The sequence below is a fragment of the Gekko japonicus genome, unplaced genomic scaffold (assembly GCF_001447785.1).
Source record: "Gekko japonicus isolate JY-2015 unplaced genomic scaffold, Gekko_japonicus_V1.1 scaffold650, whole genome shotgun sequence".
NCBI lineage: Eukaryota > Metazoa > Chordata > Lepidosauria > Squamata > Gekkonidae > Gekko > Gekko japonicus.
In genome coordinates, this window is record NW_015164684.1 from 415,819 (window position 1) to 439,831 (window position 24,013).

The 24,013-nt window shown below is 44.4% G+C and overlaps 1 protein-coding gene across 1 annotated transcript in view; it reads left to right on the top strand.

Moving 5' to 3' along the window:
• Window positions 1-3,501: 3,501 nt before the first annotated feature.
• LOC107108813 (complement component C6-like) overlaps window positions 3,502-24,013 on the top strand; it is a 44,730-nt gene continuing 24,218 nt past the window's right edge. Inside the window, exons 1-7 of the mRNA XM_015409333.1 lie at window positions 3,502-3,644; window positions 5,293-5,449; window positions 7,568-7,712; window positions 10,268-10,409; window positions 11,392-11,524; window positions 17,563-17,763; window positions 21,014-21,254. Of these exons, the coding sequence (XP_015264819.1) occupies window positions 3,502-3,644; window positions 5,293-5,449; window positions 7,568-7,712; window positions 10,268-10,409; window positions 11,392-11,524; window positions 17,563-17,763; window positions 21,014-21,254 (1,162 nt within the window). The remainder of the gene's footprint in view (window positions 3,645-5,292; window positions 5,450-7,567; window positions 7,713-10,267; window positions 10,410-11,391; window positions 11,525-17,562; window positions 17,764-21,013; window positions 21,255-24,013) is intronic.

Consider the following 24,013-nt stretch of genomic DNA (forward strand, 5'->3'; position numbering starts at 1 on the left):
TGCACGATGATGTCACTTCTGGGTGATCCTGGAAAGAGAGAGGGGCCCCCTCCCCCACCGGCAGCCAGGTAAGACCTGGCAACCATATGCTATTATAGTTGGTCTCCAGATGACCAAGATCAGTTCCTCTGGAGAAAATGGCTGCTTTGGAGGGTGGATTCTATCACATTATACCCTGCTAAGGTCCCTCCCATCCCCAAACCCCACCCTCCCTACGCTCTATCCCCAAAATCTCCAGGTATTTCCCAACCCAGAGCTGGGAACCCTACTCATACACCTTATAATACACAAGACCAGGGCCGGATTAAGGCCAACTGATGCCCCAAGCAACTCTATCCCCAAAATCTCCAGGTATTTCCCAACCCAGAGCTGGGAACCCTAGTCATACACCTTATAATACACAAGACCAGGGCTGGATAAAGGTCAACTGATGCCCCAAGCACAGCCCAACAATGGTGCTCCTCAGCCCTTTCATTGCTTAACTGACAAGTCATTAGGACTCAGCAAGTGCTGCCGGTGAAATAAGAGATTAAAAATTCAGTTTTCTTCCAGGCTATCCCCCATAACTATATCAAATATTAACTTTTATTTTATTTATTTAACACTACACAGCAGTAAGCAATATAAGCAACAAACCCCTCTGTGGTGTTCCCCTTCCCTCAGTGCCCTATGCATGTGCTTATTTTGCTCAGTGGTTAATCCAGGGCTGCACAAGACCATCTTAGTCCAGCATCCATTTTGCAACATCAGCTGGCCAGTTAGTTGCCCCTGGGGAGTTCACAAGTAGGGCATGGAATGATGGCTTCTTCCCATTTGTCCTAGCATCTGGAATCTAAAGCCATAGGGTCACTGAACATGGAGGCTCCATTTAGGTATTGCTTGATTTAAATTTGTTGTGCTTTTTTCCACTGCAACACTGGATCCTAAAGTAGCTCACAAGGGATCAGGAACTTTTAGTACGTATGCTGCCAAAGTGATTGGAAACCAATACAAATGATAAACATGGATATTCTTGATGGAGGACACAGTCTGCTGCAGCTGGGTCAAGACTGTTAGAAGGAGCTGGTTGTGCCATAGGAAAGGGCGGGGGGAGGGGGCTGCCTTTGGAATAAAGCCTTTCCTACCTAGAATGGAGAGAGAGTCAGAGAGCACATATTGATCTCATGGCCAGAGTGTTGTCACCTGTGGGCTGGGAAATACTGGTGGACCTTCTGATGCCACCTGACAGAGTGTTCGACTGGATGGGACACTGGCTTGATTCAGCATTGGCTTCTCTTATGTTCTTATGTTCCCTGAAAATAGCAGTCTGGGAAATAAAGGGACAGCAGCAGAAGAGAGAAGAGGAAGGGGAATCCAGAGGGATCTGACCTATCCATAGTGGAGGGATGACCGCCCATTTCCTGTTTCTTTTCTGATCACTTGATCAATGGCAGAAGCTTGGAGGGAGGGGGGGGTCCTCAGCTGGACCATCCCCAGGTACGCCAGAAGGGTGCCACAACTACTTTGGCTAGTAAGCCACTGATAGAGCTGAATCTGTCTGATACTTTTTGCAATGCTATCTAAGCAGTCTGTCATCACCAACACTATCTGTCAGTGAAATCCATAAGTTAATTATGAATCACAGAATCATAGAGTTGGAAGGAACCTCCAGGGTCATCTGGTCCAACCACCTGCACAAGGCAGGAAATTCACAAATACCTCCCCTCCACGCATACCCAGTGACCACTGATCCATGCCCAGAAGATGGCAAAAAAACTTCCAGGATCTCCAGCCAAACTGGCCTGGAGAAAAATTGCCTCCTGACCCCAAAGTGGCGTTCAGCATTTCCCCAGGCATGTAAGAAAGGGCCACGAGAACTAAGCACTGATGCAACCCTTCCTGCCCTCCCTCTCATGATCTGCCTTAATTCATAAAATCAGCATTGCTGTCAGATGGCCATCTAGCCTCATGTGAAGTTCCTCTTGCTGGTCTGGAACACACCATCAATTAGCTTCATTGGTTGGCATAGAGTTCCAGTTCCAGCATTATAAGAGAGGGCACACACAAAAATTCCTCTGCATCTACTTCTTCAGGCTGTTTATAATGTTATAACTGTTTACCATGCCCCTCCCCCTCATCATTTTCCACTTAAAAACGAATATGTCTCAAACTTTTCTTCTCATACATACTGAGAGATGGAGGAAACTGGTCCAACCACTTGGGGGCATACCAGAGTTGCCAGCTCTGAGTTGGGAAACCCCTGGAGATTTGGGGGGTGGAGCCTGGGAAGGGCGGAGTTTGGGGAGGGGAGGGGCTTCAGTGGGGAATGATGCCGTAGAGTCCACCTTCAAAGGGGCCATTTTCCCCAGGTGAAACTGATCTCTATCTCCCGGAGAAGAGTTGTAATTGCAGATCTCCAGCCACCACCTGGTGTCTGGAAGCACTAGGGCACAACCAAGTACAAATATTTAGCAAGAATTCCTTCTGTGGAAATTCTGAAGAAATACCATAAAATGAGGCATGAAAAGAATTTCCCTCCCCACTGTCTGAGCTGAGATTCTGAAGTTTACCACTGCTTAGCATTAAGGTCTCATTTAGCCATCATCCATTTAGCAATGGATAGACTTAATCCTCCACAAATTTGTCTAATAAAAGCCGTTTAAATACGACCTCAGAACATTTAGGCGCAAAGGCTATTAACCATCAGCAGACCCATTCCCCCAAGTCTCCCGTCAAATCCTTTTTAAAGCAATTAATGCTAGTGGCCATCATTTAACACATTTTGCGGCAGTGACTTTTATTTCAGTTTTTCTGTCTGAAGTTAGTATAAAAAGCTCATATGATATACGTGCATGCATGAATCAGCGCTTCCCCCGCCTTCAAGTTGCATCCAATTTATGGCAAGACCCCGTAGGTTTTTCAAGGCAAGAGACATTCAGAGGTGGTTTGCCATTGCCTGCCTCTGCATAGCAACCCTGGACTTCTGTGATAGTCTCCCATCCAAGAACTAACCAGGGCTGATCTGCTTAGGTTCTGAGATCTGATGAGATTGGGCTACCCTGGGCCATTAAGGTTAGGGCAATCAGCTCTTACTTATACTGTATTGATGAGATTGGGCTACCCTGGGCCATTAAGGTTAGGGCAATCAGCTCTTACTTATACTGTATCAGTGGCTATTAGCCACAAGGGATAGGAACTCTCAGTCTGGGGCGAGTGATGCACTATATTCTTGGTGTTTGGGGGGGGGGCAACAGTGGGAGGGCTTCTAGTGTCCTGGCCCCACTGCTGGACCTCTTGATGGCACCTGGTATTTTTGGCCACTGTGTGACGGAGTGTTGGACTGGATGGGCCACTGGCCTGATCCAACATTGGCTTCTTTTATGTTCTTATGTTTGCTTCTGATCAAGACTTAGGCCATACATGTGCAGAACTTTCTATTGGTACAGAAAAGCAGACTGTTTTCCACTGGTAAGCAAGAATCATACCTTATTCCATCCTTTCCCAGCTCAACACTTTTGAATCATGAGAAGAATCATATCGGTGTTGCTTATCCTACTGAGCGGTGAAATTCGGGAAAGCTTAGGGTGCTTCTGTGACCATTACCCATGGAGTCCCTGGTCCAGCTGTTCTAAGACGTGCAATTATGGAACTCAAAGCAGATCGAGGTTAGTGGGATCCTACTTACCTGTCTCTACAGACGTTTATCTTGAAGACAATTAGGGGACATTTTGGCTTGGTTGCAGACAAATTCAAATGTATGTACCAGGTAGACTAGGAAAAGATCTGCATATTTTTGTAATTTGTCGGCAGCCAAAGGGGAGGGGAGGTTTGCATGTGTGAAGATTATAAAGAAAAACTCCGCGTTGGTTGCCACTGCCAAGGCAACCTGGGCTGGTCTTCTGTTGGGCCTGGGCAGAGGCTTTTCTAGCAGGAGAGGAAGAGCCAGCATGTTTGACTTCTAATTGCGGTGGGGCCATTACATTCAGTTCAGATTCCCCACTACATGCATCGCCCCGTATTCTGATATCCCTTCTCTACAGGGCTACTACTGATCCATTTTAACTGTGGATGTTTTTAACTAATATTGTAAGCTGCCTTGAACTGAGAGGAAAGGCGGGGTAATAAATGTTTTAAAAAATAAATAAATGATATTCGTTGGACAGAAGAATTTCCGTCTGTGGAGCACAAACTTCTTCCCTTCCCTTCCAATGCTGCCCCAAAATGCCTCCCTGAAATACTGTTTCCGAGAACAGCATTTCAAGAGGCATTTTGAGATGTGCCCAGAGGAGGAGTTAAGAAAGTTGCACTCTGCAAACAGAAGAAGAAGAAGAAGAGATTGGATTTATACAGAAATGTGTCCACAGCAGGGTTGCCAGTTCTGGGATGGGAAATACCAGGAGGCTTTGAGGGTGGAGCCTGAGGAGGGCGGGGTTTGGGGAGGGGAGGGACTTCAGTGGAGGATTAGTGTTGCCAAGTGTAAATTCCTCCAGAGCGGGGGAGTCCTGTCCGGCATCTGGAAGTGACGTGACGATGCCAGGAAGTGACGTGACGACGCCAGGCACGCTGGGGGCAGGGCCACGACCATCCGAGGGAAAACCATAGAGCGTGCTCACGTGGTCGCGTCACTTCTGGGTGATGCACACATCGTGGTGGAGTTCCCCCCGGGGCCCGATCCACCAGCGGCGGGGAACAGGCATCTGGGGCGGTGGTTTCCTGGGGGGACTTGGCAAGCCTAGATATGATGCCAGAGAGTCTACCTTCCAAAGCAGCCATTTTCTCCAGAGGAACTGATCTCTGTCACCTGGAGATCAGTTGTAATAGCGGGAGGTTAAAACAATAACGAAACCAACTGTGATGTTATATTCTAATCCATGAATTAACACACAACAGAAAGAATCTGTTTCATTGAAGTGGGAAGAATGTTCACGGATTAGAATTGTTGATGTGTAAACGAATGGTATTCATGCAGCACACTTAGAAAAAGCTGTTATATGCAATTCCCGTTGTGTGTATGCGTATATTTTTATAATGTGATGAAGAAACACGATTCACTACAGAATAGTAGTCTAAATATATTTTTCATAATATAACATCACGGTTGTTTTCGTTATTGTTTGCATCCTTCCCGTGATCTCTCTGTTGTTTCTACATACTACCTGGAGGTTGGCAACACTAGTCCACAGAAATGCAGCATTGGCACCACTTCTATGTTTTTCTTCCCTTGCCATTTGGGGCAATGAAATGGAATGTTTTGTATCAATCTTCATAGGGAAATACTTTAAAAATACTAACATCAGGATCTTCCCTTTGCAGAAGCAGGGACTTCAATGACTATTATTTCAAGCATTCTTGTGACACTTTGTGTACCTGGAGTGAATCTCGGGCATGTAACCAGCAGGCGTGCCCTATCAACTGCCAGCTCAGTGACTGGGAGCCCTGGTCAGAGTGCGATCCATGTGTCAAAAAACAAGTAAGCAAAGGTATCACACGGTATATGTAAGGAGGGAATCAGGGCCTTCAGATAACAGAATATAACTTCTAAGAAGCCTGAATTAGGAGATTAGTTAAACAGAGGACTGAGGACATAAAAGGCCAAACGGATATTGCTAGCCTACCAAATGTGTATGTGTGGTCAAACTTTCAATATATTGTGAAGCCGGCAGCTTATCTAACATCTTTAGAAATAGATGGATTCAGAAGGGTGTTTACCCTGGCAAGGTGTTTGGTCCTCCCTCCTGCAGTACTGGAAAGTAGATATGACAAAACTCCCTACCTGGAAAGGCTCTGTCCCTATCTGCTATGAGAGGTTGAAACCATAGAGAACATGTTCTTCAGCTGCCCAGATTATAAGGAAGCACATAATGAGATTATTACTCCATTGTTAGGCAAAATCTCTGGTCTCACTGAAAAAGTTAGACGATTATCTTCTATCTGATAAGATTGCCAAGATTACTCATCAAGTAGCTAGATTCCGTCTGGTGATATATAGGTCTTGGAAACTGTAGTGTAACTAGAGTTTAGTTTTAAATTGTTTTATTTGGTCTACTGTATGCCTGGATTTTTAAGTGTAAATGTTTTATATGATTGGTCAAGGGACCGTAATAAAGAACGAACGAACAAATTAAGATAACAGATTGGGTTTTCCCCAAAGGCAAATCAGTTTTCTGTAGAGAAGTCAGTTCAGTTAATGTGCAAGTATAAGCGTAACTCTGGGCAAGTATAACTTTGTATTATATAGTTTATACTGCTGAATCATAAGAGAGAATAGGGAGAAGTGGCAAACTTTCCACAGTCATTCATGCGACGGTCACCTCCACGGCATGTAAGACAGAGTTACTCCTCCAGGCATTCTTGTAAATTTGGTGGACTCTACCATTAATCCTTGGTGGACTCTACCATCAGTTTTTATGCCAAAGGCATTCGTTTGCTCTGTGTTGAGATTTTAATTGGATTGTATTGAAATTATGGTTTTGTTATTGTTATTGTATTTGTTATGTTGTTAGCTACTTCGAGTCCCATTCTTGGGGAGAGGCAGGGTAAAAATATAATGAAAATATAAATAGAACTCTGGCTTGGGAAATTGCTTGTAGGGTTGCCATTCCCCAGTCGGGGGTGGGGGATGGCAGGTTTTGCGGGCTTCTGCCCTCTGCAGACCAGTTGGCTGGTGGGAAAAAATTCCTCCCAACAGCAGTGTCATGCAATGTGCCCATGTCACCCAGAAATGACATGGGCATGGCGGGGGGGGGTGACACTCTGGGGTTTAGGCAAAACTCTATCGTTTGAGAGTGATTTTACCATAGCATAGAGGTTTGCCCAAAACACAGAGCATCGCCCTCAATGTGCCTACGTCACTTCCAGATGATGTAGGCACGGCACGCGACGCCATTGCCAGTGATGTCGGCACATCAGGGGTGATGCTTCTGGCTCCAGGAACATCCCCCCCCCCATCCCCTGCTGGCGCCTCTGACAGACCTGGCAACCCTAATTCCTGGGTATTTGGGGCTGGAGCCAGGGGAAGGTGGGGTTTAGGGAGGGGAAGGACCTCAGTGTGGGGATTGCCATAGAACCTGTCCTCTGAAGCTGCCATTTCAGAAGCCTGAAGTTCTCTTGAAATTACAACTGATCTCCAGGTTATGGAGATCAGTTCCCCTGGAAGAAATGGCAGCTATCAGGGGATGGATTCTGTGGCATCAAAGCCCTCTGAGGTCCCTCCCCTCCCCCAAACCCCACCCTCCCCAGGCTCCATCCTCAAATCTCCAGGAATTTCCCAACCCAGAGTTGGCAACCCTACTCATTACAGCTCCGGTGAGCAGATCGGAACTGTGTAGTTTGCTTGTGATTTTGGAGGTTGGATGCACAATTTGAAGAGTTTTAACAAGATGAATGGGTGTCAAGAAAGCAGACGACTTTCGATAATGCCATAGAGCCCACCCTCTGGAGCTGCCATTTTCTCCGAGGGAATGGATCATTGTTGTCTGGTGATCAAGTGTAATTTTGGGAGAGCTCCAGGTCCCACCTGGATTTTGGTAACCCTACAAGAAACCCATGGCCAGGACCCAGGATACTCATGTATTTTTACCTGTTTCAGTTTCGTGTGAGGTCGCTGCTGCGCCCATCTCAGTTTGGGGGCCAAGCCTGTACCGAACAGATGCAAGATTTCCGGAAGTGCTTCCCTACAAAATTATGTAACATAGAGGAAGTTAATTGTGAGAATAAATTCCAGTGTGAAAATGGTAATTTCTGCTTTATTATCTCTATAAGAGAGCAATTGCTTCTAATGCATTTTGTAGCCTGCAGTGTGCAAGTTTATCTTCACTGGCTCCTATCCTCCATGCAGTTCTTAGCTTGTTGTAGGCATGTGGTGAATAATCAATAATGATGATAAAGATTTTTTTTATGTCTCTATAAAATCTGCCCAAGCTGATGCATGTTTCCTCAGAAGTCAGTAGGGTTGCGCAATGTTCCCTCTAAGCTGTGGAATCTTGTGAGCAAAAATTCTACTTTGTGAGCTACTGGCATTAAAGTTGTGAGCAAGCATTTGGCTACTGCATAAATTAGTGTGCTCTGGAGCCATGCTTCCTGAGCGAAGGCAAAAATGTATGAGCTGGAGGCTAAAAAACTGTGAGCTAGCTCACACTAACTCAGCTTAGAGGGAACACTGGTTGCCAGATCTGGGTTGGGAAATTCCTGGAGATTTAGGGGGGTGGAGCCTGGTTTGGACAAGAGGGGACCTTGGAGGAGTATAATGCCATAGAGTCTACCCTCCAAAGAAGCTATTTTTCTTTCTTTTTTATTTTTAAATGTTTATTAAGGTCAAGTATAACTTATAACATGTACAATAACTGCAAAACAGTATACAAAAGTCCTGAGAATCTAAAATTACAAACCAGCCAGTTAATCACCCACAAAGTTTTCAACATATATCAACAGTTATAACATACTAACATAATAATTTAATATCAGATCCGTTCCCATATATAAAAACGACTTTTGAACTGAGCTCTGTAGTCTGGGAATCAGACGTCATTCTGGGAGATCTCCAGGCCCCATCTGGAAGTTGGCAACCTTAGAAATCAGACTCACTGAATTCAGTGAGCTTTACTTCAAGGAAAGGCACATATACTTTAGCCCAGTTGTGAGTGCACCCATACATTCTTGGATATTGCACAATTGTTGTGCTGCAGAAATAATTCACAATGGGATTTTCCTATTTGGACAAGACAACCCAGTTGCGAAAGATTGCTATAGGGCAGTGATAGTACAATATCCAATAATACAATACCCAACAAAGTTGTGGGTGAATCATGTGCCAAAACTCACTATGGGTAACAGTGTTTTTAAATGGCTCACAATATATGCATTCATTTATTCATTCAGGAAATGTGTATACTGCCTCTCCTGACTTGCTTCAGGTAGCTCACAACAATGAAATAAAACCAATCAATCCAATAAACAATTCACTAAGACAAATCACATCATAAAATCAGCAAATAAAACAGCCAACCCAGTAGAATAAATAAATAAAAACAGATCAATTAAAACCTGCCAATGAAAACAAGCCCAGCCAGTTAAAAGAACCCAGGCATAAAAGTGCATAAACAAATAGAGCAGTCTAAAATGACATTAATACATCAGGCCTCCAGCTGCAGTAGACCATAAAACAATAAAAAAGGACTAGCCCGAAATCTGGGTAAAGAAAAATGTTTCATCCTGGGGCCTAAAAGAAAATAAAGCGGGTGCCAGGTGAGCCTTGAAGTAGGGTTGCCAGACCCCCAGCAGGAGTGGGGGACCCCTCCAGCTTTTGGGAAATCCCACCCCCCAAATGGCCCAAAAGGCGATGTAATGACATCACCCAGAAGCTATGTCATCACATCGCCCACGTCGCATGGCAGCACTCTAGTTTTGGGGCAAAATTCTATGGTAAAATAGCCTAGAAACCATAGAGTTTTGCTGAAAAACTAGAGCATCACTGCCCATGGCAACGACATGATGATGTCACTTCCACATTAGAATAAAATTAAAAGTAGTAATAGACCTTGGCTGATCTCATCTTTAGTGTATGCATGATGCTGCTACATTTTGATCAATTTCCCACAAGCTGCTGCTCCACCTTTGCTCTTCCCTTTCCCCCGATTATATGTGTCAATTTCCTATTATTTGGTGTGCGGCTGCATTTTGCCCCGCAGCTTCGCCTGATTTCCCCCGCATCTACTTGATTCTGTTTTCTGAGGATCAGGTAGACGCAGGGGAAATCAGGCGAAGCTGCGGGGCAAAATGCAGCCGCACACCAAATAATAGGAAATTGACACATATAATCGGGGGAAAGGGAAGAGCAAGGGCGGAGCAGCGGCTTGTGGGAAATCGGTCCCTGTCTCTAAAAATACAATAAGAGGTCTTGACTTAGTAGAATGGGTTTTTTTAAAGGATTATGACTGAGGCTTCCATTACTGGCAAAAGAGGTCATGTACTGTTTGGAAGAGTCTGTTCCTCTGTCTCCAGGCAGCTGCTATTCCCAGCTGGGGGATAAGGCAGGCACTGAAACTATCCAGAACCACTTTCAATCTTCATTGCGTAGTGGTTGTTTTTCCTTCATTGCCCTTTCATTTCAGAGTCCCCCTTTGCTGCTTTTACAGCCAAAACGTTTCCTGTGCCAGATTTATGTAATACCCTTCCTCACCCGGCTGCATTCCTTCAATTAGCCACAAATGTGTTTTGAATAATGCCATGGAGACCACAGATTCAGAGCATGTCTGAAACACTTCGTGCTGCTCTTCCTTCTTCAAAACAGGACGCTGCATTGCCAGAAAACTCGAATGTAACGGAGAAAATGATTGTGGAGACAATTCCGACGAACGGAATTGCCGGAGGATAAAGCCCGTGTGCAACAGACAAGCCGAGAGCCTGCCCAGCATTCAGCTCGCAGGCCTTGGGTACTTTTATATTCCATTTCCCTTGGAGTTCTCAGGATTAGCTACGTAATGGTAGTTCACCACCTCCCCAGGAGGGATAGTACGTTGAAGCTTTGTTAAATAATTACTGAGGATTGCTGTACAGAGCCAGCTGGTGCCAGCTCAATACATGTTGTTACCTTTGGCATCACCTCTGGTACCACCTCTGTCTCCCCCTCTCTCTCAGGAGCCTGAGCTGCTTGTCCTTCTTGCACAGTCCTCCTTCAAAACCACGCAGCATGGTAGGGGTGCCCTCACAGACTTCCCAAACGTTCACAAGATTCTTTCTTCTCATGAGAGTCTGGCCATCGCTTTGGCTCCATGGCAGCCCTGCTAATTGCCATGGTGGGTTAGGCAACCAAAAGGATGGTCAGAACTTCATGGGGGGAACGAGACATTGTGGGACCCCACAGCACATGTGTTGTTTGTGGTGCTGTCTTGAAAGAGGATAAGGTGCCCCAGATCTGGGACAAAAGGGGAGGAGGAGAAGATGGGCGGGTGGGACAGGAGGTTGGTATCTCATCAGATGCAACAGCGAGGGCCACCCCCAGCAAATTCACCACTTGAGACTTGCACTTGATGAGATGTTGGTCCAAGAGTCAGGTTTCTCCATGAGTTTCTCCTTATTCAAGTTCCCCCACAGCCCCACGTCAGCTATAGGGGAACTTATTTCACCCGAGTGCCACGAAGTCCAATTCAGATCAGTACCATGGATAGGGAAGAAAAGTCCTAAGCCTCCCCTTGTGCCGGTGTCCCAACCTAAAACAGCCCCTAGAAAGGCAGTTTTTTTAAAATTGTCCCCTCTGGGGGGTTCTGCACTTGTATTCAAGGCATGCACAGCCTGGGGTAAATTATTGCAGCAATATTTATATGGGGAAAGGTCAATACCACCAAAATCAGGTACAGGCCAGGGAAACCTACCTACCATTTCTGTTTTGTTCTTTATCTGTAACCTGCCTTCTAGATATCACCTAATGGCTGGAGAAACCCGAGGGGAAGTGCTGGATTATTCCTTCAATGGCGGGACCTGTGTCGTGGTGAAGAGTGAAAGGACTAGATTTCGTGTCCCTGCAAACCTGGAGGCTGTCAGTTTTGAGGTAACTGATGAGGTCTATAGGAACCATACTGGCCAGTGAGCCAATTCGGAGATGACTTGGAATCAACAGGTAACATGCCAAAAGTGTGGCCCCAAGTTCATTGCCAGCTGGTGGCAGTTCCGGACTGTCTTTTTTCCAGTTAACTTGGCAGTGGTTTATTTTTCTTGACCAGGAACAAAAATGTAGCGGGCCCACACACACCAACACAAAATCACTGTGTTTTTCCATGCAGCTGTTTTGGGTGGTTCATGAGGTACAACAGGGGGATTGGAGAAGGATCACAATGGAAGGGAAATCCCACTCCTCTGCTAGTTGTCCTTCTTTGGTTCTGCCTCTACTTCCCTCACCCATCTCTCTCGGCATCCCCTCACCCCTGCCTCCCATCTGTGGCTTGGCTTCCCCTCCTTACTTCTGGCTCCTCCTCCTCCAAGCTCAAGCTCCGGTTCGCCTCCCACTCGTTTCCTCTGTGGCCATTTTTGCTCTGTATTCACTTGATTTCTCCTGTGGGCCTCTGCTTGAACCAGTAAACAACATGTTGTGCTCCTCAACTACTGATATTTGCAGACAGGGCCTGGACAGAAGAGCATCTTCCCCGTTAATTAAATCCCCACTGATGAGGGTTATCACAACACATTGAGGTACCTTTCCTGGACATGTATCTATTCAGTTTCCAAGAAGTGTTTCCTGGTCTTCTCCCCTTCTAAGCTCAAAATCTAAAGTAAAAAGAACATGAGCACCTCAGGCTTAGAGAGAGCATTGGATCCTAGTCTGACATTCCAGCCCCTGCACCACACTGACTGAAAGCAATGTGGGATAATTAACCATTTAAACCATCAAAAACCATCACTCCTTGTTAGAAGGAAGGACAACGTTTTAATGTTTGATTTCTCATTCCTTAATTCCTGCATTTCTAGATTTTATTTTGCTTCATTTAGAGACTGCTTTTCTTGGCTGAGCCATAAGAACAATGTAATAAAAATGACATGCATTAACATTAATGCATTAAGATGTCCAAACTGAATGGGCTATGAAAATAAACATGTGCTCTTAATTCTCAGTTCCAGCAATTAAATGACCTCCCCAATTGAACTATTAAAGCTTTTTGTTGATGGCTGTATGAATTAAACCGAATGAAAGCCTGCAGCCCTCAGTCTTTTGTCAGCGCAGCAAGCAATCAACAGGAATTCAGCTTTTAACCTGGAGGCCATTCTCACCCATACTCTGACACTTGAAGATGGAGTTGTACATAGGGTTCCCAACCTCTAGGTGTGGCCTGGAGTTCTTCTGGTATTACAACTTATCTGCAGGCTACAGAGATGTGCCTCTGGAGAAAATATTGGGTGTAGTAAATAAGAAGCTGGAGACCGACTGGTGATGAAGGTGCATAGAAAGTTTAAATAGATATAATGGTGAATATATATACACAGAGATATGCAGGCTATCATACAGCATACCATGCCTTAGTTTGAGAGACTAAGTCCCCACCCAGCTTATCAAGCTGATAGCTAATATACTAAACCTAGCCAATCACTAACAAGGTGAATTAATTACCAACTCTAACAATGCCTGATAGAGAACACCTGCTAGTATAACACCTGGCTGTAATTACTTAATCACTAGCATGACAGCTAGAACTGTCAAATAGATCAAACTGATCTAGTAACTGCTTGCTACCTCTATCACCTAGACAATGGCATCTTTGGTATACTATAGAGTCTGGGAGAAACTGAAATCCCTTTCCAGCCGCCAACCCCAGTTCTCCAGGAATTTCCCAAGTTCGAGTCATGCAGCCCTAGTGGTGCATTCAGAAAGATTCCACAGTACTTTGCCTGCTGTTTCAGAATGCATGTACAAACTGTATGTTTGCTTTTATATGCAAAAATGTCCTATCAGTTCAGAGAGAAGTATTTTGAACCTAGCCTTCTCCCTGGCATAGTACTATACATGTGTATGGATTTTTTAAATGACCTGGATAGCCTAGGAGATCTAAGCAGGGTTGGTGCTGGGTAGTATTTGGAAGGGAGACCATTAAGGAATATCAAGGTCATGATGTAGGGGCAGGCAATGGCAAACCACCTCTGAATGTCTTTTGCCTTGAAAACCTACAAGGTTGCCGTAAGTCGGCTATAAGTATGACAGCTGTGACTTGATGGCAAAAAAGGAGCATTCAAATGTACCCCCCGCTTGGTCTCTAAAACAGGGCAGCCCTAAGAGAGCTATACGTTTTTCTTTTACTTCATTTAACATCTTCCCTTCTCGATGACACTCAAGGTGGATTTTACAAAATTAAAAGACAACACAGTAAAGGCTTGTATAACACATATAATAAACAATTTTATAAAATGGGATTTCACAATGAGAGAACAATGAAGTAAAGTTAGTATAATACCACCAATGAACAATGCAGAAGGGGGGGAGATTCATGAAAAATTTCAGAGATGAATAAAACTACGACCTTATTCTTTTTATAAAAAGTGCCTTTCTGCACAACTGCGCTTATATCGTATCCCCATTCCAAAAAAAAACCCATGCCTGCTATAAAAATGTCCTCCAGGACATTTCTTAATATGCATATTGGATGTAGGTATTCAGACTGTAGGAGCCCAGTTTCTAAGAAGAAAAGCTTTACAACATTAATTATTTCAGAAGGTACTAACCCTTGCTCACATGTACAGGATGTGCCCAAGATGAGTCAAGAAGAGGTCAGGTTATGCTCGCTTTCTCATTAGGGAAGATTTTGAGTTTCTCATCACTGCTTTTTAGCCCCAAATCCCCCCCCCCCTTTTTTTGTTTCTCCTTTGTGCAAATTGAACCTATAATTCTTTATTTTCCTGTCACTTTGTGTTTGCTTGCCCTGTATTTTTTCCCCATCAAAACAATGATTTTTTTTCAACGTGTGTCAATAAATCACCATTTTACATACACTGCCCATATAAATTACGTCCATTACATGTGTAAACTGCAGAGGAAAGCTGTACCTGTGTACACAACATGAACAAATTTACAAGGAGCAATAAGTGAAGAACTTGAATCAGTTGCCAAAAAATGCATAAAATCAGTTGACAAAAGAAACATCAGAGGAAACATTCAGTCATCTGTGATCCTTGAATCAAGGCCACGTCAAAATAGTCCCATGAGCAAGTTCTCCTTTGGTCCAATATGGAGGCACTCCCGAGTCCTGACTGATTTGTGACAGGGAAAAAGATGGACAGACAAATCAGAGCCAAGTGTTTAGAAACCTGAGTTCATTCATGAGTTCACCCACAGCTTCATAGCTTGGACTGAGGAGTCAAATTAGATGTGGTTTGCCTGCATCACTTATACAGTGGGAGGGATGGTCTGGTTTTTAAAGCTAAGGGACACAAAACTGAGGGTGCTTTCTTTTAAACCAGTGCCCCCCCCCACTTGTCTTTAACTCAAGAACACCTCCTCAACTGGAATTTGACATTATGGAGCTACACATTATGTTTTTTTTCCCTAACAGATCATGTCTGAGTTCTTGAAATTGCTCTGCAGCCACACAGCAGCTGTGGAGAACAGCATTTAAAAGGGCCACATGGGCCTGATTCAGTTTGGGAGTGTGGCATAAGGGGGGGGCTCCTTCCTTCCTCCAGACCAGTGTTGATTTCCTCAAGCAGAAATGGTCTCAGAGGGACTTATTTGCCCCATGCTTGTGGGGTAGGGGGTAAATTGTATTGCGATGGAGGGAAGAATTCTTGTGGTGGGGGTGGCTAGCCCCCAGGAAATTCATCACAAGCGATAACAATTAATAGGTGGCCCATTAAAATTGTGGTCTTCAACCCGTGGGTTGGAGCACTCAGGGTCATGAAGCCAGTTTGGTGTAGTGGTTAAGTGCGTGGACTCTGATCCGGGAGAACCGGGTTTGATTCCCCACTCCTCCACTTGCACCTGGCTGGATGACCTTGGGCAAGCCGCAGTTCTGATAAGAGCTGTTCTTGAAAAAGAGCAGTTTCTGTCAAGAGCTCTCTCAGCCCCACCCACCTCACAGGGTGTCTGTTGTGGGGAAGGGAAGGGGAAGGAGTTTGTAAGCCACTCTGAGACTCCTTTGGGTGGTGAAGGGCGGGGTATAAATCCAATCTCTTCTCTTCTTCTTCTTCTTCCTGCTGGGTTGCAGTACAGCTGTCCATTTTGCTGCCTTTGAAGAGGTTATGCTGCTTAGAGAGCAAGAGGAACATGCCTTCTGCCTCTCTTTCAGGCCCATAGTTACAGTGGGGCATCTTGGGGTCCGCCCCCCCCAACTTACTACCAAGCCTCCCCAACTTCCCATCCAGCCCAGCCCCCCCCCACTTCCAATTTTTTAAAAAATTTTGTGGTGATCCCTTGGGGGGTATGCAGGGTGCCCACTGCATTACTTAAAGCCCCCCCCAACTAAAAAATCCTGGTACGGGCCTGCTCTCTTTGCGTGCATTCTGAGAGGGGTGGCAGGATGTAGAGGTGAGATCACTCTGTGGTGGAGAGGATTCCTCCATGGCTCTGACCCCTTACCTTGTCCCTCCTTGTTGTACATCTCTGAGTGCTTGGCTTGTGTTTCCTATCTCCACTTCTTTCGGTCTGCTGCTCATGGTCCTGGTCTTGACACCAGTGATGTAATAACTCAAGCCCCTCCTCCTCCTGTTACAACTTTCATATGACTTCCTGTCATGTGGTTGCATGACAGTGGGTCCCAAGTCCAGAAGAATTAGCATTTCATTACAGCATATACCAAGGCCATTTTTTTCCTGACCACCTTGTAAGCACAACATGTTAAGGATTAAAAGGATGAACTAAAATGAACTGAACTCTAGTGCCTCTAATTTTGGCAATAAATTACTGCATAGTTTTTGAACTGTGTTCCAAGGAACCTTGAAGTTCCACAGACACTTATCAAGTTCCTCAGAGTGAAAAAGGACACACGTCTACAGTTACCCAATTTTGTTGATTCATCACCAATATGCAGTTACAGTTAAGTGCTTGATCACAATTGCTATTCAAGCAGGGCAACCATGTGGTCAACAGTGTGCTAGGACATTGACCTATGTACCCTAGAACACTGGTCAGAATCCTCTACAACAACCTGAGATCCTTTTGACAAATGCACAAAGGATTCTTCAGCAAGCAATTGATTTGAAGAAGGACCTTTGAAGATAGGGATTTTTGTAAACCACTGGATTTAGGATGATGTCTGGTAATGATTTCACAAGGAACCAGAGATATTTTCTTTATTTAGAATGTTCAGAACATAAGAGAAAATAAGTGAAGCCATGTTGGATCAGGCCAATGGCCCACCCAGTCCAGTATTCTGTGTCACACACTGGCCAAAACCCAGGTTCTGTCAGGAGGTCCGTCAGCAGAGCCGGAACTCCTGAAGCCCTCCGACTGTGGCTCCCCCAAACACCAAGAATACAGAGCACTGCTGCTCCAGACATAGTGTTCCATCTATACTTGTGGCCAATAGCCACTGATGGCCCACTGCTCCATATGTTTATCCAATCCCCTCTTGATGTTATTAGTTTGATGGGAACCAGTACATAAATTAGCCAATGAAAAAACAGGATAACTTGAGAACATAAGAAAAGCCAATGTTGGATCAGGCCAATGGCCCATCCAGTCCAACACTCTGTCACACAGTGGCCAAAAATACCAGGTGCCATCAGGAGGTCCAGCAGTGGGGCCAGGATACTAGAAGCAAATAGCAATGGACAAAATGTGGTGACGAAAGGAATGTGGGGAACTTCCTGGACAAAAGCCATGTGGGAAACAGACCATAATCAGGCAAGGAATTGGCTGAGATGAAGTAGAGTAATGGGTCTAACCCTAAATTTCCTTCTGAAAGGAAAACATGAATGATCTTGAGGTGATTTTTTTTGGCACGTCATTTGCCTTGTTCAAATATATTCAAGAGTAGAATTGGCTTATCTTTTTCTCATGGAGACAAATTTTCATTTTGTTTGGGAACAAAGTTTGAGTCCAGTGGTATCTGTAAGACCAACAAAGTTTAATTTCCCATACATGATTATCCTATTCTGTTTTGTTGCCAGGTAAAAAATGAAGAAAATGATTTGAAAACACATTACTATAGTGACCTAAAACCCTTTGCACATAGTCAGGCAGATAGCACGTCTTCCAACAGAAAGGGCAGAAAGACTTCTGGAATCCCATATTTTTGGGGATCAATAGAGAACAAAGAATCTACATCATCTTCTGCCTTCCGTGAAGCAATCAAAGCATCCCATAAAATGGTAAGGTTGTGTAGCCCTCTGGGTAGAATATATCCTTTAAATATATTATTGGAAGGATCTGAATGGTGGGCAATGAAAGTAAGTGTGATTGTGTTACAAACTGGCTTGGCTTGGAGGAGTTCAGAGCTAGAAACTAGTAGCTACAATAGGAGGAGCCATTGAGTACAATAATGATGTGGGGATGTTCCTCGAAGCAGTGCTGTGTGGAACATCTCCATGTGAGGTATTCACAGCATTGCCATTTTTAATGCATATAATCAGGGGTCATTTTGTAGAAAAAGAGGTGCAGGAGCTTATTAGCATAACTCACTAGCATAGCTTATTTGCATGTGCCACTTCCCCTGACATCACCGGAAGTGTGTCAGAAGGCACCAGCCACTGCTCAGGCTCCACTGGACTGTTTTGGATTGCTAGCTATGGGGGAGGGGGAAGCGTGCAGATCTGCCTCCACAGAGGAGGGAGAGCTTGTTCCTGAATAAACCGTGGCCTTAAAGGTGCCACTGGACTGTTTTGGATTGCTGGGGGGGGGCTCTGCAACTTACCTGGTTGCTTCTTGCTCCTTGTGGCCAGGGGCTGCTGGGAGCAGGGGGCGGGGCTTGTTGCATGTGCCCGCTTCCTGGGCTCTACTGCCAGAGCTCCGCTCCTGTGTGCTCCTGCAGGAAATGACCCCTGCATATAATACACAACACAGTGAGATACATAGTGAAATTGTAGCCAGCAAAACAATGGCATACAACGCCATTGAGTCTACCTTCCAAAGCGGCCATTTTCTCCAAGGGAACTGATCTCGGTCACCTGGAGATCAGTTGTAATCCCAGGAGATCTCCAGCTACCACCTGGAGGTTGGCATGCCTTGTTGTGACTCAGCAGGCATTAGAAGGGCACTGATTCGCCCTGTGTTGGACAGACTACACTGGTTTCATTGGTGCCACTTTCATGGACAGTTGTAACTTCTTTTATAGTAAAAATGACAGTGCTGTAATGAAACAGCTTTATAGGAGGCAGTCTCTATATAAAGAATTATTGTATCGCAAAGCAGACTTAAGGAGCTCTTTAAACCAGCAGCCGTCTTGGCTGAGAGCATAAAAGATAGTAAAAATACAACAATTAAATTAACTAATTCAATACACTAAAGAAAGTGAAATGGCGTTGAGACAGCCAATTGTTTTATTGGTTTTATCGCTTTTAGTATTTTATGGATCTTGTATTGTAAGCCACCCTGAGCTCACTCACGGGATAGAGCGGAGTATAAATTGATGTTGATAATGATGATGATAAAGCAGCAGCCAGTAAAACCAGCAGTATGAAATCAGCATAAAAGTAGATACAAAAGGAAGCAGTAAAAAAAAAAAGTAGAGAGAAAGAGCAAGGAGAGAGAATTCTGTTCAAGGCCTTGGTAAACAAAATATTTTGGCCTGATACCCCACAGCTAACAATGTAGGTGCTAGCTACAGTCCCAGGGGAAAGGCATTCCATGGAAGGCCCCACCCCAGAGAAGGCCATGTCTTCAGTTGCTGCTTACCTCACTTCTGTGAGCAGGGGAACCTGGTGTAGTGCTTGAGAGGATCTTGATTGGTGAGCTAGACAATATGGGAAGAGGGGAAATGATGTGTGGAGGGGTGGAAACATCTTCAACCAGCACCAGCCTCTGTCCAAATTTTCCTCTCGCTTCCCCAGGCAGCTGCAGTTGACTTCAGAAACGGGGTGGGGGGGAAGAGTCCAGTCATGGATACACCATGGTCATGTCTAATTTAACCCAAAGTTATAACCAGTGTTAGGGCATAATTGGTGTTGAGAAGGTAAGGAAGCAGTTTAAGAGATCTGATCAGATCTGGGGGAGTTTGAGATACACAAAAGAGGGAACCGTGGAAGCAGTAGTACACTAAGCATCTGAAAGTCAGCATTTATACACTGGGGCGATTGATAAGGGTTCCTGCACCATTCCTCACAGTCACACTCAGTTATTGGGGATGAGACAGAAGAACAGTAAGTTCCCCTGAACGAGGCCCACCTGACTTTCTGGGGTCATTGGTCCTCCTAGTTTGCCTTGCTGTTACACCACCACCCAGTTCTCTCTCAGCTGGATCTGCTTGTCTCTTTCTTTTACGAGTGGTTCAAAGGCCTTTGCCACACACAACCCTTTCCTTAGCTCTAAATAGTACATTTGAGAGACAGCCCCTATTCTTAAAGGCACAGAGAAGTTGTTCAGAGTCCTGTAAATAATCACTTTCCCTGGTTGAATTTCTCTTTATTCTTAACAATTGTGAAAAGGGAATATTGTGACTCAAATGTGCCGGGTGGAAAGAACTGAAGCTGAGTAATGTATTTCCATCAGTTGGTTTTTTAAAAGTCCTAGTGGCCAAAAATAAAGAAGAGGTTTTAAAGACCTTTAACAAAGATTTCAAAATGTTTGAATTGTTTCATACAATTTATTTTTTCTGCTTATGTTTGTAATTCATTCACGGAGTGTCTTTATATTTATACAATCTCCTCCTGTGAGTTCTCATTTTTGATATATCACGTAGAGGTTCGCAACCCTAATGGCACACTGGCAGGGGATTTCGAGGGCATTCTGGGGGTGGGCAGGGACGTCTTGTGATGTGCTGACATCACCCAGAAGTGATGTCAGCATGTTGGCACCGTTGGGGGAAACGTTCTGCTTTATGGGCAAACTTTATGGTGAAAACAGCTTCCAACCATAGAGTTTTGCCCCAAAAGCGGAGCATCACCCCCCAACATCACTGATGCACTGATGCAACTTCCAGGTGATGTCAGCGTGTTGCATCGGCAGTGGGCAGGAGCTCATGAAAGCAAGGGATCCCTTGCCCCCACCTGGGGAATGGGAACCCTATATACCATAGATTCTTGGTGAAATCCCTCCCCAAATTCCTCCCTCCAAAGGCACCACCCCAAATCTCCAGGAAGTTCCCAGGCTGGAGTTGGCAGCTCTTGGAAGGATGCAAGGAACAGACCTCTCCACCCCTGGGTTGTGGGAGAGCACTGTCTGCAGTTGCAATTGCGGCATCCATTTCTTTCCCCCTCCAGGCCTGAAGCTCAGCAATAGAGTAGCCAGAGGATCGGGCAACATGTTCGTAGGCAGTTGCCCAAGGAGCAATGGACCTCAGTTGTTCAACGAATAACCGGGATTGTCTGTTAGAGCTACTCAGCTGGATTTATACCAAAAAGAAAGGTTGACAGACAAAATATATCAATGACCATTACCTTTTTTTTTTTTTGCCTTCTTTTAAAGAATTCCAACTTTATTCGGATCTACAAGGTGGTTTCAGTGTCAAACTTCACAGTGAAGGCATCAGACTTGCAACTCTCTGGCGTGTTCTTAAAGTCCCTCAACAGCCTGCCTCTGGAGTACAACTATGCCCTCTACAGCCGGATATTTGATGACTTCGGGACTCATTACTACACTTCTGGGTCATTGGGAGGGAAATATGATCTCCTGTATCAGTTTAATGAAGAGGAAACAAAAAGCTCAGGTTTGTCTATCTGTAACTACAGTAGATGCCTGACAGCTCTCAGTGACTAGAACCCCCCACATTCCGAGTATTTCTGTACCATGAAGTTGTGTAATCGGTTTTTGTTGTTGTTGTTGTTTTAGAAAAAACAGAGTTGAACTGGTCGAAAATAGGGCTATCAATTTTGATCGGCCGTGTCAATGGGCCTCCATATTTGGCTGCAGAATACTCCTATTGCTGGGAACAAGGGTTTGTTATTTCCATCATACCTCTCTTGGGAGCATCATACGAACCACCATTGTCACATATGCGCGAGGCTAGCCATGCCACCCTAAGCAGAGTTATGATGTTCGAGGTCCATTGACTGCAGTGAATTTAGAAGAGTGTTTATCTGCTTAGGGCTGCATAGTAAATGGACTGACCATAGGTCAGGTCTGACCCATCAGGACCATTTTATGAACTTATTTAAAAACATAAGAAAATTGGATTGGATAGACTTACCTTCCATTTCAGGACAAAACATGGTTGTTTATTTTTAAAACACTGGGTTCTTCTCTTCCTTCAAGGAACTCAGAGCCATATAGATCCAATCAGTGTCTCATCCAGTGTTATCCAGCACCCAAACCTACTTAGCTTGTGACCACACTCAGTGTCGTGAACAGTGATAAGCTTCAAAAGGAAGCGGAAAGAGAAATTCTCAGAATTCTAACTGGACAGTGCAGAAATGTCTTGGGTTGGAGAGCTGCTGAGAGGGTGAGAATAGGGTTACAAAATATTTGTGGTCCAGGGAAAGAAGTGAGTTGTCATGGGGAGGGGGGGAGCAGCAGGAACCTGTCCAACAGGAAAAAGGTGGTGAAAGGGGGCCTGTGGTTGCTCTCAGTGGCCCTGTTGGGAGGGGTTGTGGCTCAGTGATAGAGAACCAGAACAGCCATTTTTACATTATCTGACTTATGCATGGGTAAATTCAAGAGCTGTGGTTCCAGGAAAATTTATATGCCTGAAGAAGATTTGTTCGAAACACGCAGGTTATGCCCGGGAGGCGTGTTGCTAGGCTTGCTTGCTAGCTGTATCACCTCATGGGAAAATACATCTACTAGGCTTGCTTGCTAAGCTGAATCATCACAGTGAGAAATACAAGCTGCCTGCTAGCTTTACCTGATGGATCATCACTTGGGGAATGTACGATAGGTTGCCACATTGTTTGGTACACATTACTGTACATTGCTATCTATCCTCCATCAGGAAGAAAACAGTTTATACTGGAGTGGGTTTCTGAGATTATGGACTCTTCGTGTTATGTAATTTAGTTTGAAAGAGTCTGAAATGTTGATGTTGTAGTTTGAAAGTGTTTACAATACACTAGAGTCGATGTTGTGTATAAAAAGCAAATATATTTAGCTACAAGTACATGTGAATATTGTGTTTATTATTTCAACACGGTGTTTTCTGTGTTTATCTAACTTAGCCGTGTTCCCTGTGTGCTTGTTGTTGAGCCTCCAGGTGGCACCTGGAGAACTCCCGCTATCACAATTGATCTCCAGACTACCAAGATCAGGTCCCATGAAAAAAATGACTGCTTTAGAGGGTGGACTCTATGGTATTATACTCTGCTGAGATCCCTCCCCAAACCCCACCCTTCCCCAGGCTGCACCCCCAGAATCCCCAGGTATTTCCCAACACAGAGCGGGCAACCCTAGCATCTGTGTGTGAACTGAAATGAAATCTCCACCTAAAAGGATAAGGAAGTATATGATGTTAGAGACCTCCACCTGAGACCTTGGAGAGTTGCTGCCACTCAGAAAAGACATGGTCTGGCTAGGGAGACTATTTCCTGCCCTCTGTTTGTGTTTCCTGCTGCCACTCAGCTGTGTGGTGATAGAAACAGGCCTGGGAAAATAGCGCGGGGGGGGAGGGATCGATGTTGCCCTGATGTCATGAGGTCACTTCCTCACTTGAGTACAAATTATCATATATTATTTGAAGACATATAGTACAAACTAGTCAAGGAAACAAAACGTATTGCAGGTAAGTTTAAAGTCTCAGTAAATATGACTCCAAAGTTTCCAGTAGTAAATTTGAGGTAATCAGTCTCTTTTCCTCCAAGTCAAATGCAAAGACAAAGTTATTGTAGCAATTGCTATGATATGAAGTTTCAGTGATACCGTAGCAATTCCTGTGGTACACAGTTCCAATGATCCCAATGCACAAGCTGGCTAATGGAATATTAGTGGAATATATGACCGATGTTTACGGAAGTCTAAAAGAACTGTCTACGTCATAATCTGTCCAACTAGACTGCTGTATGTAGAAAGTACAATTAGGTCTATAAAATCTAGAATTTTAGAGTATTGATCATGTATATGAAATAAAATCATGGAGGAACAGTGGGACATTTTATTCAATGCAGTCATGATGCTGATTCTTTAAGGGTTTTTTGTTATTTATAAATATGTTTTTATAAAATTTATAATATTATATTTTATAAAATTAGTAAAATCTTGCTTCAACAGGAAGGAAAATGGACCTTTAAATTTATTTATTTATTTATTTATTATTTTTGCTTTATATCCCGCCTTGCCTGCACAGGCAGGCTGGGCAGCGTATAACAAGTTAAAAAACAATAAAACACAGTACATAAATGCAATACGATAAAATTCCACATAAAACAATATACAAATAAAGTACAGATCAATATAGATGGCAATTGCTGTACAGTGATCCGGTGAAACCAGGCCAGCATCCATAGTTGTTCTTAGTGCTCATTCATTAGTGGCGGGTCG